The 15,309-nt window shown below is 43.9% G+C and overlaps 1 protein-coding gene across 12 annotated transcripts in view; it reads left to right on the forward strand.

Annotated features, from left to right (window-relative positions):
- LOC135548393 (RNA-binding protein Musashi homolog 2) overlaps positions 1-15,309 on the forward strand; it is a 399,534-nt gene that overhangs the window by 374,480 nt on the left and 9,745 nt on the right. For 9 of the 12 annotated variants that reach the window (XR_010456818.1, XR_010456817.1, XR_010456819.1 and 6 more), the window contains exon 12: positions 9,675-9,854. The exons of the other annotated variants lie outside the window; for them this stretch is intronic. Coding sequence is in view for 6 of the 9 variants with exons in the window: in XM_064977945.1 (XP_064834017.1) it covers positions 9,675-9,854 (180 nt within the window). In the remaining 3 variants the exon portion in view is untranslated. The remainder of the gene's footprint in view (positions 1-9,674; positions 9,855-15,309) is intronic. 12 annotated transcript variants of the gene reach the window in all.

Consider the following 15,309-nt stretch of genomic DNA (forward strand, 5'->3'; position numbering starts at 1 on the left):
CACCACTTTATTTTAAGAATGTGTAATGTCAGAATAATCATAGAGAGAATGATTTACTTCAGCTTTTATTTCTTTCACCACATTCCCAGTGCGTCAGAAGTTTACATACACTCAATTAGTATTTGGTAGCATTGCCTTTAAATTCTTTAAATTGGGGCAAACGTTTTGGGTAGCCTTCCACAAGCATCCCACAATAAGTTGGGTGAATTTTGGCCCATTCCTCCTGACAGAGCTGGTATAACTGAGTCAGGTTTGTATGCCTCCTTGCTCGCACACCTTTTTCAGTTCTGCCCACAAATGTTCTATAGGATTGAGGTCAGGGCTTTGTGATGGCCAACTTTGGAAGTATGCTTGGGGTCATTGTTCATTTACCTTGATTTTGAAACTCCCCATGTCCCTTAAAGCCATTTCGCAACGTTAACGACTGAAAACAAATAAAATTAAAATTGGAAGCCTTTTCTTATGTCATTGATTTTCAAAATATGCTTTTGAACCATAGAAATTCATTGTTAGCATTTGGAAGACCCATTTTCACAAAAACCAGATAACCAAATAAATAAAATCATTTACCTTTGAAGAGCTTCTGATGTTTTCAATGAGGAGACTCTCAGTTACACACCAAACAGTGTTTTCCTAGGAGACTGATGTCTTGAGATGTTGTAAAACTTTTTCCGGATTCAATATATCCACATAATTGTCCTACCTCATGATGCCATCTATTTTGTGAAGTGCACCAGTCCCTCCTGCAGCAAAGCCCACAACATGATGCTGCCACCCCCGTGCTTCACAGAGAAGTTGGGATGGTGTTCTTCGGCTTGCAAGACTCCTCCTTTCTCCTCCAAACATAATGATGGTCATTATGGCCAAACAGTCATATTTTTGTTTCATCAGACCAGAGGACATTTCTCCAAAAAGTACGATCTTTGTCCCCATGTGCAGTTGCAAACCATAGTCTAGATTTTTTTATTGCGGTTTTGGAGCAGTGGCTTCTTCCTTGCTGAGGGGCCTTTCAGGTTATGTCGATATAGGACTCGATTTACTGTGGATATAGATACTTTTGTACCTGTTTCCTCCAGCATCTTCACAAGATCCTTTGCTGTTGTTCTGGGATTGATTTGCACTTTTCGCCACAAAGTACGTTCATCTCTAGGTTACAGAACGCGTCTCCTTCCGGAGCGGTATGACGGCCGCGTGGTCCCATGGTGTATAAACTTGCGTACTATCGTTTGTACAGATGAAAGTGGTACCTTCAGGTGTTTGGAAATTGCTCCCAAGGATGAACCAGATTTGTGAAGGTCTACAATTATTTTTCTGAGGTCTTGGCTGATTTCTTTTGATTTTCCCATGATGTCAAGCAAAGAGGCACTGAGTTTGAAGGTAGGCCTTGAAATACATCCACACAGTTACACCACCAATTGACTCAAATTTTGTCAATTAGCCTATCAGAAGCTTCTAAAGCCATACATTTTCCAAGCTGTTTAAAGGCACAGTCGAGTTAGTGTATGTAAACTTCTGACCCACTGGAATTGTGATACAGTGAATTATAAGTCAAATAATCTGTAAACAATTGCTGCAAAAAGTACTTGTCATGCACAAAGTAGATGTCCAAAATCCCCAGGGAAACTGTTATCCTATGGTTCTATTCTGCCTTAAAGAGAAACAAGAGGTTCTTATGTAGATGGGTTTTTCAGTATTCTCCTCCACTGAACCCTGGCTGTTTTGTTTTCCACTGATGAACCCACAGCTTGCTTGAAGAGGGAAATAATTTGGCACATTTTGACACATTATCTGAGATCATTATCCATTTCCTACCAACAAGCTCTGTGATCCTGGGAAGTGCCCCAGAGGAGTCTGGGATTGGCTGCGTTTGCTGGGCTAAATTAATCTGGCTCCCCGGGCCCCACGGGTGCTCAGGTCCGTCCGTTCGCCCCAGATGCTGCTCCGCTTAGCTTAGCTCAGTGACGAGCCCAGAAGAGCATCACATGTCCTGGGTATAGCATGCCAAACCAATCCATGTGACAGTGTTTTCCCCCAGTTTGACTGGGGCCCAGGGAGAAGATGTGACACTTTGGGGATGGCAAGGCGTCCCTGTCCCCTTCTCGCCTGCTCCTGCCCTGTCCCAGTGCAGTTGCTCACACAGCTGTGGCTGGCAGATGTTCGGGGGTCACTGGAGAGAAGTCCCTGGTGGTTGATCCATGCTGAGCCTCTCCCAATGGGCTTCAGGCAGGCTTGAGTCATGGCCTCACTCACTTTGGTTTCAGTGGAAGTTGGAGCAACTTATGAATATTCATAGCTATACCTTCTAAATCACGAGTCACTCATAAACACTCATTAACACTAACCAAAACCCTTGTCAAAATGTGAATGTTGTGTTGTTAGAAGGACAGTAAAAGGACCAGAACTGTTCTATTGTTCCATAGGTCTCCTGACTCACACCTGCAGGAGGGAAAGTAGCCCAGTCACACATCACATTGTCACATGGCTGATTAGACGCCTGTCATTCACTATCAGACAACATTAAAAACGGTTATTTTCCTGTGATGAGGCACTTTTGGAAGCTATCAGTGTTTGAAAAAGGATTGCGAGAGGAAGAAAGAGAGAAAGAATGAAAGCCTAAAGGAGAACAAAGGCCTGGGTATGGGCTAGCAAATGCAGGAATAAATCATCTGTTAAAATTCATTAGCCAAGCCTCTCTGAGCATAAAATGACAAGACATTAAATATGTATTATTTATGAAATGCCGCTGTCTTTGAAAAGGGGGTCTAGTGCTGTTAATTAGTCACCCATTCAGTCAGAAAATACTATTTCAAATGGAAAGTGAAAGCTAGTCTCGGCAGCCCAGAAAGCGGCAGTTTTTTATTTTTAAAATGGCATCGATGGAAATAAAGTAGCTAATTACAGTTGCTGTGAAATTCAAAGCTAATTTGGGAAGCCGTATGACATGTATATTGACGTCCTCTGCGGTGTGATGTGTGCTTATAGCCACCAAGGAATTCAGAGGGGGCAGGTGAGAGGTAGGGATGATTAGGAGCAAACATTGCTCTAGGTGTGTGCGTGTGTGTGTGCCAGTGACAGCGTGTGTGTGTGTGTGTGCGTACGTCTGTGACGGAGTATGTGTGTATTAATGTGTGTGTGAGTGTTTGTGTGTATTTTGGGGAATTCAGTGTCAGGATAATCACAGACTTGTGCACTCTTAAACACTTCGTCCTCTCTCTAAAGTGGTTGAGGAAATATCCCCTACATTTACCATGAACATGATAGGCGTCTTTGTCTGTTTTCTTCAAAGAGATGAGTAAAGTAGCAAGTTTCAAGGCAGTGGTTTAGAATCGCTCCTTAGAGGCAGTCATCTGGCAAAGTGGAAATGAGACAGGAGCATATATCTACTTGAAGAAAGCCACCCTCGTGATGGCAGTATACTATGAGAGATGCAGCGTCTCCAACCCTGGGCAGTAAGTTTTGAGCTGGCCGACGAGAGCTGCCCACTCCCACCCCAGCAGCCCCTGGCCAGTGGGAAAGAGGGAGAGAGAGAGGGAGAAGAGGGATAATTATCAGTATAAATGGAGCTCGGCGAACGATTCGCACTGCTGGGCCGCCTGATCTGGTCGCCAAGGCAACCTCAACCTGCTAATTTGTTTTGTAGATGAGTAATTACATCCAATTAGACCAGTGTGGGGAGAAAAAGAAAGTCCAAAGAAGGGGCCATTGTTCCAGTTAGATGGTGTGAATATTAATAATGGGATGGTCTCAGGCTCATAACAGATATGATCGGTGATGCTGCTGCAGCTGTGGGGGCCTAATGCCCAGCCTACCTGAGACATCACTCTACAGAGATGATGATCTATCGATGCGTGTGTGCATGTCCCCTCCACTGACCCCATGTCCAGTTTAAACTCCTCAGTATAGGGTTCTAGGTAGTGGGTATAGGGTTCTAGGTATCCCTGAGGTCGTGCACAGGTGTCTGAGCATCCACCTTTACCTAACCATGAAAGACCAAGAGAAGACGTATTACACTGGAGCACAAAGTGTCCACCTCAGTTGAATAGTCACGTACTGTTATTGTAGAAGACTTTCAGTGCTGTGACTGTCTGTAAAGCATTGTTTTATGGAACTGTTTCTGTCCTCAGTCACCTCAATCAGAATGTACATTTTTATGTTCCACACTGTTGAGTACTGATAGCCACAATGCATTTATTATCTACAGACCAAAAACTGAGAAAGGGTCTAGGTAATGTGTGAATGCTTCTTGCATGTTAAAGTGGTCAGAGAGACATGCAGTATTGTGTTCTATTCTAAGAAAAAAAGTAATTGTGCGATATGATATTCCATCCTGGCTTATTATTATTCATTTGTCGTAGTTCCATTGATTGGACCAGATGTTCCTTTAATATAGAAATACAGTACTGTAGTTTATAATGAGCTTTACTCCAAAGCACCACAGGGATTGTATGCATACACACATATACAAGCCCCCGTCCATCCCCCAACAGAAGTGCGCTAGTGTAGAGAAATGGGAGAATTAGGCCCTCTCTAACAGCTTGGTAAAAAACATATGTCTGTTAGGATGATCAAAGGAAAGCCATTATTTCTACATCTTTGATGTTCAGCCACTTTTCGTCACTCTCGTTCTGTTTCTCACCTTCGCCCAAGTGAAAGTAGCTTAAATCATTTGTTTGCTCTGAAAAGAAAATTAGTTGGGGAAGATAATCAAGCTATTCTGCCTCTCCCAGATGGCAGCTTTGGTCCATAGAAGGGAGCGTTTTCAGTGAGCCTAATTTTATTCATATCCTCTCCCACTGGTGGCACTATCATTAGGCGCAATCTACCTGAACAATAAAAGTAATTTTGCCTGGCTTTATTAGATAAGACCCTCCCGGCAGTGAGAGGCCTCATGCCAGCAGCTGAGGACTAATTGTCCGTGTCAGCGCAAACAAAGCCGCCATGTGTATTTGTTGTGTCTGTGGATGTCGTCTTTGTGTCCTGTCGTTCCCGCTATCCTGGAATTGGCGGAATTATGCAGATTGCAACAGGAAGCTGCCATTGTCGGGGGCCTGGCAGCCGGTACCATACGGATGTGGCACGGGTGGTGTGGCTGGGCCAGAGACAAAGCAGGGCCTCCCCCTCCCTCCCCTCCCTCAGCCTAGCACCTCTCAGCCGTTTAACTAATGGGGGAGATTGTGGCAAGGCCTTTGTAAAGGTCGCTGCTTGTTTGTTGTTAAAGATCTAATTAGGAAGAGGAGAGGAAGCAGAGGAAGCTTGTCTAATTAGAGATGAGCATGGGAAAACCACCTCGGAAACTCAAGGACGGCCGGCTATTAGCGTGGATGTCACAAACGGATTAAACACAAGTGTCCCTAGTTTTCTCCTGGTGTCCTTAATGATTAAAGCTGGGCTGAATGCGTATCTCCCGTGAAAGTCGCCTGAAGGCGGCATTCCATAGCACAGGCAGAAGAAAGGAGGATGGTGGGCAGGGGTGAAGATAAGGAGGTGGAACACTCAGGAAATTTTGTCCCTTATCCTTTTTCCCCAGTCCCGGAAAAGAACACATCCTTCAGAGAAAAGCTGTGACCCTGTGAAATGCCCTCGTCCATAATTCAACCTGGCCCGTCCTCCTCACAGAGTCCTCATTCCCGTGCTGCAGAGGGAGTGTCTCCCAGGTCGTTGGTGTGTGTAAGAGAACGTCCCTGCCTGGGAGTACTGACTCTGTGGTTGGTGGCATGGCTGTGGTGTGGGGTACAGAGGAGGTGCAGCTGGATTTAATGTCACTGGAGCACGTGCAGAATGCTGAATGGCCACCCGTGTGACAGTCGGGCACAGACAGACAGACAGACAGACAGACAGACAGACAGACAGACAGACAGACAGACAGACAGACAGACAGACAGACAGACAGACAGGAGCCAGCCAGGCAGCCTCCAGAACTAAGATACAGAGATGGACTGAGGGTTGAGTGCAGGTCACTGGTGACTCAGCACCTGTCCCTGGGTCCTGTCATATCCTCTCTATCACACTGAGAGGAGACAGCTCTGTCTGATACCACTGGAGTCATAACAGCTCCTTGACATTCTCTCATTTCTAGACTTGTTTGGAAGACTTGTCTTAGGTTACAAAGATTTACAGTTGAAGTCGGAAGTTTACATACACCTTAGCCAAATACATTTACTCACTTTTTCACAATCCCTGACATTTAATTGTAGTAAAAATGATCTGTCTTAGGTCAGTTAGGATCACCACTTTATTTTATGAATGTGAAATGTCAGAATAATCGTAGAGAGAATGATTTATTTCAGCTTTTATTTCTTTCATCACATTCCCAGTGGGTCAGAAGTGTACATACACTCAATTCGTATTTGGTAGCATTGCCTTTAAATTGTTTAACTTGGGTCAAATGTTTTGGGTAGCCTTCCACAAGCTTCCCACAATAAGTTGGGTGAATTTTGGCCCATTCCTCCTGACAGAGCTGGTGTAACGGAGTCAGGTTTGTAGGCCTCCTTGCTCGCACACGCTTTTTGAGTTCAGCCCACACATGTTCTATAGGATTGAGGTCAGGGCTTTGTGATGGCCACTCCAATACCTTGACTTTGTTGTCCTTTAGCCATTTTGCCACAACTTTGGAAGTATGCTTGGGGTCATTGTCCATTTGGATGACCCATTTGCGACCAAGCTTTAACTTCCTTACTGATGTCTTGAGATGTTGCTTCAGTATATCCACATAATTGTCCTACCTCATGATGCCATCTATTTTGTGAAGTGCACCAGTCCCTCCTGCAGCAAAGCACCCCCACAACATGATGCTGCCACCCCCGTGCTTCACGGTTGGGATGGTGTTCTTCGGCTTGCAAGCGTCCCCCTTTTTCCTCCAAACATAATGATGGTCATTATGGCCAAACAGTCATATTTTTGTTTCATCAGACCAGAGGACATTTCTCCAAAAAGTACGATCTCTGTCCCAGTAGCAGTAGGCTTTTTTATGGCGGTTTTGGAGCAGTGGCTTCTTCCTTGCTGAGCGGCCTTTCAGGTTATGTCGAAATAGGACTCGTTTTACTGTGGATATAGATACGTTTGCACCTGTTTCCTCCAGCATCTTCTTAAGGTCCTTTGCTGTTGTTTTGGGATTGATTTGCACTTTTCACCACAAAGTACGTTCAGCTTTAGGTGACAGAACGCGTCTCCTTCCCGAACGGTATGACAGCTGCGTGGTCCCATGGTGTTTATATACATGTGTACTATTGTTTGTACAAATGAACGTGGTACCATCAGGCATTTGGAAATTACTCCCAAGGATGAACCAGACTTGTGGAGGTTATTTTTCTGATGTCTTGGCTGATTTCTTTTGATTTTCCCATGATGTCAAGCAAAGAGGCACTGAGTTTGAAGGTATGCCTTGAAATACATCCACAGGTACACCTCCAATTGCCTCAAATGATGTCAATTAGCCTATCAGAAGCTTCTAAGGCTTTTCTGGAATTTTCCAAGCTGTTTAAAGGCACAGTCGACTTAGTGTATGTAAAACTGGAGGTGAAAGTACGGTTTTATCATTCTTTTTTATTCCTGCATCGACCCGTTCACTCATTCATTCCTTTATCTTCCCATTAATGTTGCCCTTCTCTGAGTTCTGAGTTGTCATCATTTTCCTCATTGGTAAAGACTGATCGGTTTTCCGTAACAGTTGCTTAAGAGAGATGTAAAGGGGTTATTGCGTTATGGAGCTTTGTTCCACGTCTCAGGGTTTACTGTACATGACTGGAAGTCTGCCATTTTAGGAGCCCATTATTTAAGAAGTGGGAATGGAGCCCGAGTAGCGCGCGGTGAAACTGTGAGGCCCTAAAGCGCCGGCTAAGGAACACGCCTGGTGTTTAGATTCCATTTGGCAGCTGCTGACAAGCTCATTATGGCGGTCTAGGTGTGGCACGGCTTTGATCGCCTCTTCAGTTGGAGACTCATATAAAAAACAAGCACACAGCAGGGAGACCTGCCGTGAAAAGAGCCGCTGACGCCAATCTCAGCTTTTCCTTGAGTGGATTAACTCCCCATATTGAAGAGGTGCGAGAGGGAACAATTGCCTTTAATGGCTCTCTTTATAAGAGCAGCTTGTCTCAGATTAAGAGGACAAGCAGTAAATGTCAGCACGTCTTATTGCTGAATGACGATTTCTGAAGCGTTGATAATCCTCCATCTGTGTGGAATGAGGGCCACGTTTGAATGGCCCAATAAGTGTGGAGTGTTTTGGAGCCCTGCCTTTTGGTAATGGTCGGTAAACATGAATGTGTCTCTTTGTTATCCAACCCAAAGAAAATGTCACATGCATAGACCTCAATATGTAGTAGTAGTGGTTCAAAATCAGAGGCATGAAATTAATTATTGATTTGTACGCATTCTACATTTTCCTCCCGTTGAATGATGTGTTTACATCAGATATGTCCAGTAAGCATTGTAGTCGTCAAATTAAAGCTGTATTGACCTGTGTTTTTAATGATTCTCCAGTTTCATCCCTCTCTCTGAATCACAGGACAATGTGAGGGAATCAGGTTAGATTGATTCATGTATAGGATTTAGAGACAGCCAGTCTACTACCTCAAAAAGCTCCTACTTCACTGTTTGTCTTATGATTGTTACTAGCCAGTTAAGCATCCTATTATCGTAGACAGTTAACCATCCTATTATCGTAGACAGTCAGCCATCCTATTATCGTAGACAGTCAGCCATCCTATTATCGTAGACAGTCAGCCATCCTATTATCGTAGACAGTCAGCCATCCTATTATTGTAGACAATCAGCCATTCTATTATCTTAGACAGTCAGCCATTCTATTATCTTAGACAGTCAGCCATCCTATTATTGTAGACAATCAGCCATTCTATTATCGTAGACAGTCAGCCATCCTATTATCGTAGACAGTCAGCCATCCTATTATCGTAGACAGTCAGCCATCCTATTATCGTAGACAGTCAGCCATCCTATTATTGTAGACAATCAGCCATTCTATTATCGTAGACAGTCAGCCATCCTATTATCGTAGACAGTCAGCCATCCTATTATCTTAGACAGTCAACCATCCTATTATCTTAGACAATCAACCATCCTATTATCTTATTTAACACTCAACCGTCCTATTATCTTAGACAGTCAACCATCCTATTATCTTAGATAGTCGACCATCCTATTATCTTAGACAATCAACCATCCTATTATCTTATTTGACACTCAACCATCCTATTATCTTAGACAGTCAACCATCCTATTATCTTAGATAGTCGACCATCCTATTATCTTAGACAATCAACCATCCTATTATCTTATTTGACACTCAACCGTCCTATTATCTTAGACAGTCAACAATCCTATTATCGTAGACAGTCAAACATCCTATTATCTTAGACAGTCAACCATGTAATTCCACTAAATGGGTTGGGTTCCATATAGAGGGATGATGCGTTACCCTGGTTCCGACAGACTCCTACACCTCAGACACTCAGACTGGCAGCAGGATCTGCTGGGGAGGGAGAGCAGGGAGAGGACACAATGTATCTCAGCCAAATTAACCCCTCATAAGTAGTCACACACCAACCACCATGCCATGCTTATGAGTCTGGACATTGACTACTGTGAAACAAACGTTTTCCACAATGATGGAGTCCCTTCCCCTCCCCCTCCCCAACCTATACTGTACCTCTCAGGCTTTCACGATTACGGGTTTTACTCTGCGCCCAGTGACCAGAGGGGGGCGCCCTGCTCCTTTGCGGACTATGGCTCCCTGGGGCCCCAGGCGGCTCAGATGCTGCACAGTGAGCATGCCACCTCCGCCTGCAACTCCCCCCTCCAGCACCTGCACAGCCCGGATCAGTTTAAGAGCCCAGGTTTGTATGTGCATCTCTCTCATCCACCGTCTGGACTGTTCAGTTTGACTCATGAAGTTTCCTCCATACAGATGATCTATGCAGTTTTTTGGTTGACATTTTTTTGTTGGTCTTTGACGAGGAAAGAAATAAATGCGATAAGGATGAACGTCTTGCCAGCAATGCATTGCATGTTTATTCCTTCTTTTTCATTTTCAATGTAACTTTTTCTGTTTATTTGTGAAGTTTGTTCCATGCCCCTGCTTGCTCCAAGGGGAGGACATGTATGTTTTCCTCCATACACAGAGCATGGGAGGTAGGGGACTGGACTACAATGTCCTCTGTGAGAAAGCTCTCATTTACTTTTCTTATGTCCCCATCCACCCAATTCAACCACCTGGACATTTGAACCTTTTCGATTTCAACATTTGAATGAGAGTGAAAGACTGACTGACTGGGAGAGTGAAAGGATTAGCCAGTGAAATGGTTAGTCAGTGAAATGGTTAGCCAGTGAAAGGGTTAGCCAGTGAAAGGGTTAGTCAGTGAAAGGGTTAGTCAGTGAAAGGGTTAGCCAGTGAAAGGGTTAGTCAGTGAAAGTGTTAGTCAGTGAAAGGGTTAGTCAGTGAAAGGGTTAGTCAGTGAAAGTGTTAGTCAGTGAAAGGGTTAGTCAGTGAAAGGGTTAGTCAGTGAAAGGGTTAGCCAGTGAAATGGTTAGTCAGTGAAAGGGTTAGTCAGTGAAAGGGTTAGTCAGTGAAAGGGTTAGTCAGTGAAGGGTTAGTCAGTGAAAGGGTATACAGTGAAATGGTTAGTCAGTGAAGGGGTTAGTCAGTGAAATGGTTAGTCAGTGAAAGGGTTAGTCAGTGAAAGGGTCAGTCAGTGAAAGGGTTAGCCAGTGAAATGGTTAGTCAGTGAAAGGGTTAGTCAGTGAAAGGGTTAGCCAGTGAAATGGTTAGTCAGTGAAAGGGTTAGCCAGTGAAATGGTTAGTCAGTGAAAGGGTTAGTCAGTGAAAGGGTTAGTCAGTGAAAGGGTTAGCCAGTGAAATGGTTAGTCAGTGAAAGGGTTAGTCAGTGAAAGGGTTAGTCAGTGAAGGGTTAGTCAGTGAAAGGGTTAGTCAGTGAAAGGGTTAGTCAGTTTGAAAGGGTTAGTCAGTGAAAGTGAAGGGTTAGTCAGTGAAAGGGTTAGCCAGTGAAATGGTTAGTCAGTGAAAGGGTTAGCCAGTGAAATGGTTAGTCAGTGAAAGGGTTAGTCAGTGAAAGGGTTAGTCAGTGAAAGGTTTAGCCAGTGAAATGGTTAGTCAGTGAAAGGGTTAGTCAGTGAAAGGGTTAGTCAGTGAAAGGGTTAGTCAGTGAAAGGGTTAGTCAGTGAAGGGTTAGTCAGTGAAAGGGTTAGTCAGTGAAAGGGTTAGCCAGTGAAAGGGTTAGTCAGTGAAAGGGTTAGTCAGTGAAATGGTTAGTCAGTGAAAGGGTTAGTCAGTGAAAGGGTTAGCCAGTGAAGGGTTAGTCAGTGAAAGGGTTAGTCAGTGAAAGGGTTAGTCAGTGAAAGGGTATACAGTGAAATGGTTAGTCAGTGAAGGGGTTAGTCAGTGAAATGGTTAGTCAGTGAAAGGGTTAGTCAGTGAAAGGGTTAGCCAGTGAAATGGTTAGTCAGTGAAGTGTTAGTCAGTGAAAGGGTTAGTCAGTGAAAGGGTTAGTCAGTGAAGTGTTAGTCAGTGAAAGGGTTAGTCAGTGAAAGGGTTAGTCAGTGAAATGTGGGTTAGTCAGTGAAAGGGTTAGCCAGTGAAAGGGTTAGTCAGTGAAAGGGTTAGCCAGTGAAATGGTTAGTCAGTGAAAGGGTTAGCCAGTGAAATGGTTAGTCAGTGAAAGGGTTAGTCAGTGAAAGGGTTAGTCAGTGAAAGGGTTAGCCAGTGAAATGGTTAGTCAGTGAAAGGGTTAGTCAGTGAAAGGGTTAGTCAGTGAAAGGGTTAGTCAGTGAAAGGGTTAGTCAGTGAAGGGTTAGTCAGTGAAAGGGTTAGTCAGTGAAAGGGTTAGCCAGTGAAAGGGTTAGTCAGTGAAAGGGTTAGTCAGTGAAAGGGTTAGTCAGTGAAAGGGTTAGTCAGTGAAAGGGTTAGCCAGTGAAGGGTTAGTCAGTGAAAGGGTTAGTCAGTGAAAGGGTTAGTCAGTGAAAGGGTATACAGTGAAATGGTTAGTCAGTGAAGGGGTTAGTCAGTGAAATGGTTAGTCAGTGAAAGGGTTAGTCAGTGAAAGGGTTAGCCAGTGAAATGGTTAGTCAGTGAAGTGTTAGTCAGTGAAAGGGTTAGTCAGTGAAAGGGTTAGTCAGTGAAAGGGTTAGTCAGTGAAGTGTTAGTCAGTGAAAGGGTTAGTCAGTGAAAGGGTTAGTCAGTGAAAGGTTTAGTTAGTGAAGGGTTAGTCAGTGAAAGTTTTAGTCAGTGAAGGGTTAGTCAGTGAAGGGTTAGCCAGTGAAAGGGTTAGTCAGTGAAGGGTTAGCCAGTGAAAGGGTTAGTCAGTGAAAGGGTTAGTCAGTGAAGGGTTATCCAGTGAAAGGGTTAGTCAGTGAAAGGGTTAGCCAGTGAGGGGTTAGTCAGTGAAATGGTTAGTCAGTGAAATGGTTAGTCAGTGAAAGGGTTAGTCAGTGAAAGGGTTAGTCAGTGAAAGGGTTAGTCAGTGAAAGGGTTAGTCAGTGAAGGGGTATACAGTGAAAGGGTTAGTCAGTGAAAGGGTTAGTCAGTGAAATGGTTAGTCAGTGAAAGGGTTAGTCAGTGAAAGGGTTAGTCAGTGAAAGGGTTAGTCAGTGAAATGGTTAGTCAGTGAAAGGGTTAATCGGTGAAATGGTTAGCCAGTGAAAGGGTTAGTCAGTGAAAGGGTTAGTCAGTGAAGGGTTAGTCAGTGAAAGGGTTAGTCAGTGAAAGGGTTAGTCAGTGAAGGGGTATACAGTGAAATGGTTAGTCAGTGAAAGGGTTAGTCAGTGAAAGGGTTAGTCAGTGAAATTGTTAGTCAGTGAAATGGTTAGTCAGTGAAATGGTTAGTCAGTGAAAGGGTTAGTCAGTGAAACGGTTAGTCAGTGAGAGTGTATTGGAAATGATTGAGTGATGGATAATTGTTTTGCGAACAACTAGGCAATCAGAAGACATGTTTTGTTTATAGATTAAAGTAACATTACATCCTAGCTCAGTCATATGCATAATTTCGCTATTACATTACAAGTGGCATGTTTCAGTATGATATCAGTGTGTGTTTTTGGCAGAAGCGCTAACATTTACCTGGCAATTTGGTGTGTTTTTCCCAAGGTTGTGTTCTTTACATAGTGGAAACCATATGTTGCATCCAATAAGTCAGTGGAAAGCAATTGTGTTTCTATGCCATTTCCTCTACAGAAAATACGTAGCTATAACAATTTAATTTCAATTGATTACCCTCATTTTAAACCACATTCAGGGTCAACATGTGCTATTCGTTTGGTCATAGGTTTGTTCCTGATAAAATTGACAAGAGATGTAATTTCACTAAATTGCATTTCATATTTTTAGGAGTAAGTGTACAGGAGAAAAACCATGTTGAGAGGAAAATGTTGAGAAGTGTTCCTTATTGACCCCAGCTCAGGGGATGTCAGGCAGAGAGCTGTAGATGTGATTTGGTGGTGTTGATCTGATCCACAGTAGATATTTTTGGCCTCACTGTATGTTCTTGTTGTATCGCTCTTCAAACAATCTTACTAACAGTGAAACATGATATCACTGAAAATATGCTAAACTTCCTAAAGTGAGTTTGACTACTGGTGTGGCTCTCTCCTGACCAGATCTTATCCTCCCGTCCAGATGAAATGGCCATGTAGACTAGAGACAGTAATGATGTCTGCTGATGATGATGACCCAACCAGACTGACTAATGGTGCCGTCACTGCTCTGTAGAGTCCTACTCTATTGTACCAATGAAAGAGTGGAGTGGAGGAGTGGTGACCAGCAGGCAGCGGCAGGTGTTGAGGCCCCCCGCAGTCCGTCCCTGTACTCCTCACTAGTCCTGCCTCATTGGCTTTGGCAGCAGACAGGAAAAGACATCTTTAGGCCCCGTGCTTTACAGCGAGGATTACACAGATCTCCTGGTTTGGAGGCCGGCCCATTCTGGGTGGAGATTTGTCTGCCTGCATGACTCATTGGGATGGATCCCTTCAGGACTCCACTGTCTGTCTGTGTCCTAGGGCTTCACAGGAAGATGGCAGGACTGCAGGCCTACATCCACCTCTCCATTTACACACAGAGTGGTGATAAGTGGGCTTTGATTACACACACAGCTGTAGAGAAGAGAGGGTCTACATCTAAATGTGGGGAATTGTATAGTGTGTTGATTCTTTATTTGTTTCTGTGCTTGGCTGTAGAAGAGGAAGTGTTTTGTGGCTTTCCTCATTTGGTAAAGGCCCGTTGTGAATGGCTCCTCCCGGTTTTCTAATGATGCCCCGTGGGTAAAGGTAGGGATGCTGAGACAGACGCCCAGCCACCAGGAAATTAGAAAATTGTAACTACCAGTCTGAATAGAAATGCTTTCATGGCAAATGTTAATTGTAAACCACCTCCACCCCTGTTTACCTTCAAGAGAATGCTTCCCCTGTAGCCCCAAGTGCTTTCAGACTGTGAATACATTGATGTATTTTAAAGTGCAACTCAATAGACGTGATCACACCAGTCAAACTACAGTCTACAAACTGCTTCAGTTATTAAGACCCAATTACAGGACATAAAACATAGCCATATGATCCTACAGTGGATAAACATCATCGTATTGACCTCCTGCTTTGTCATTGCTCAGATACTTAAGCCCCAATGATGTATTTATCTGGGGAATGTTTGTTCATATCTACCCACCCCAGTCTCACAGACACAGTCGTATCTACAAATATCACCAGGTTTGCTTTTTGTTGAACCTACTTTTTCAGAGTTAATGTTATTTTTTGCTGAACATAGGAAAGCAGTGTAGGCATAGAATGACATTTGTATCAGCACCTTCCTCCCTTATCCACACAAACACTTTGTCAGAGCAGAAACAACATACAAAGTGACATGAATAAGACCCCAGCGAGGGGAGTTGGTGCGGAACAGATGAGTCACCTGTGTCTTTAAAGATGCTGTGTAATCAAAGGCTGGCTCGTTAAATTAGCATGGGCGCCGCGAAGCCACCAGCCAACCCCAATAAGTGTAACTCATGTTTTGCTATTAAACTTAATGACTGAGGCCATGTAGCCCCGAGGTTTAAGGAAAAGCATCAATCCTGTTTCCCATCGGGGTGCGGTGCTGTGCGCCATTCAATAGAATCCAGTAATTATAAGAAATTAGGATTACCGTTTAAACTGAAAATAGCTGTAATTGCTTAATAAGCAAGTTCATTAAGTGCTGTTCCATACAGACCAGAGCCGTGAGGCCAGCCATAGGAATGGCTCCCTCAGTTGATCTCTATGGTCTGGGACAGGTTCTCATTTTACATTTAGGAA

The sequence above is a fragment of the Oncorhynchus masou genome, chromosome 11, assembly GCF_036934945.1.
Source record: "Oncorhynchus masou masou isolate Uvic2021 chromosome 11, UVic_Omas_1.1, whole genome shotgun sequence".
NCBI lineage: Eukaryota > Metazoa > Chordata > Actinopteri > Salmoniformes > Salmonidae > Oncorhynchus > Oncorhynchus masou.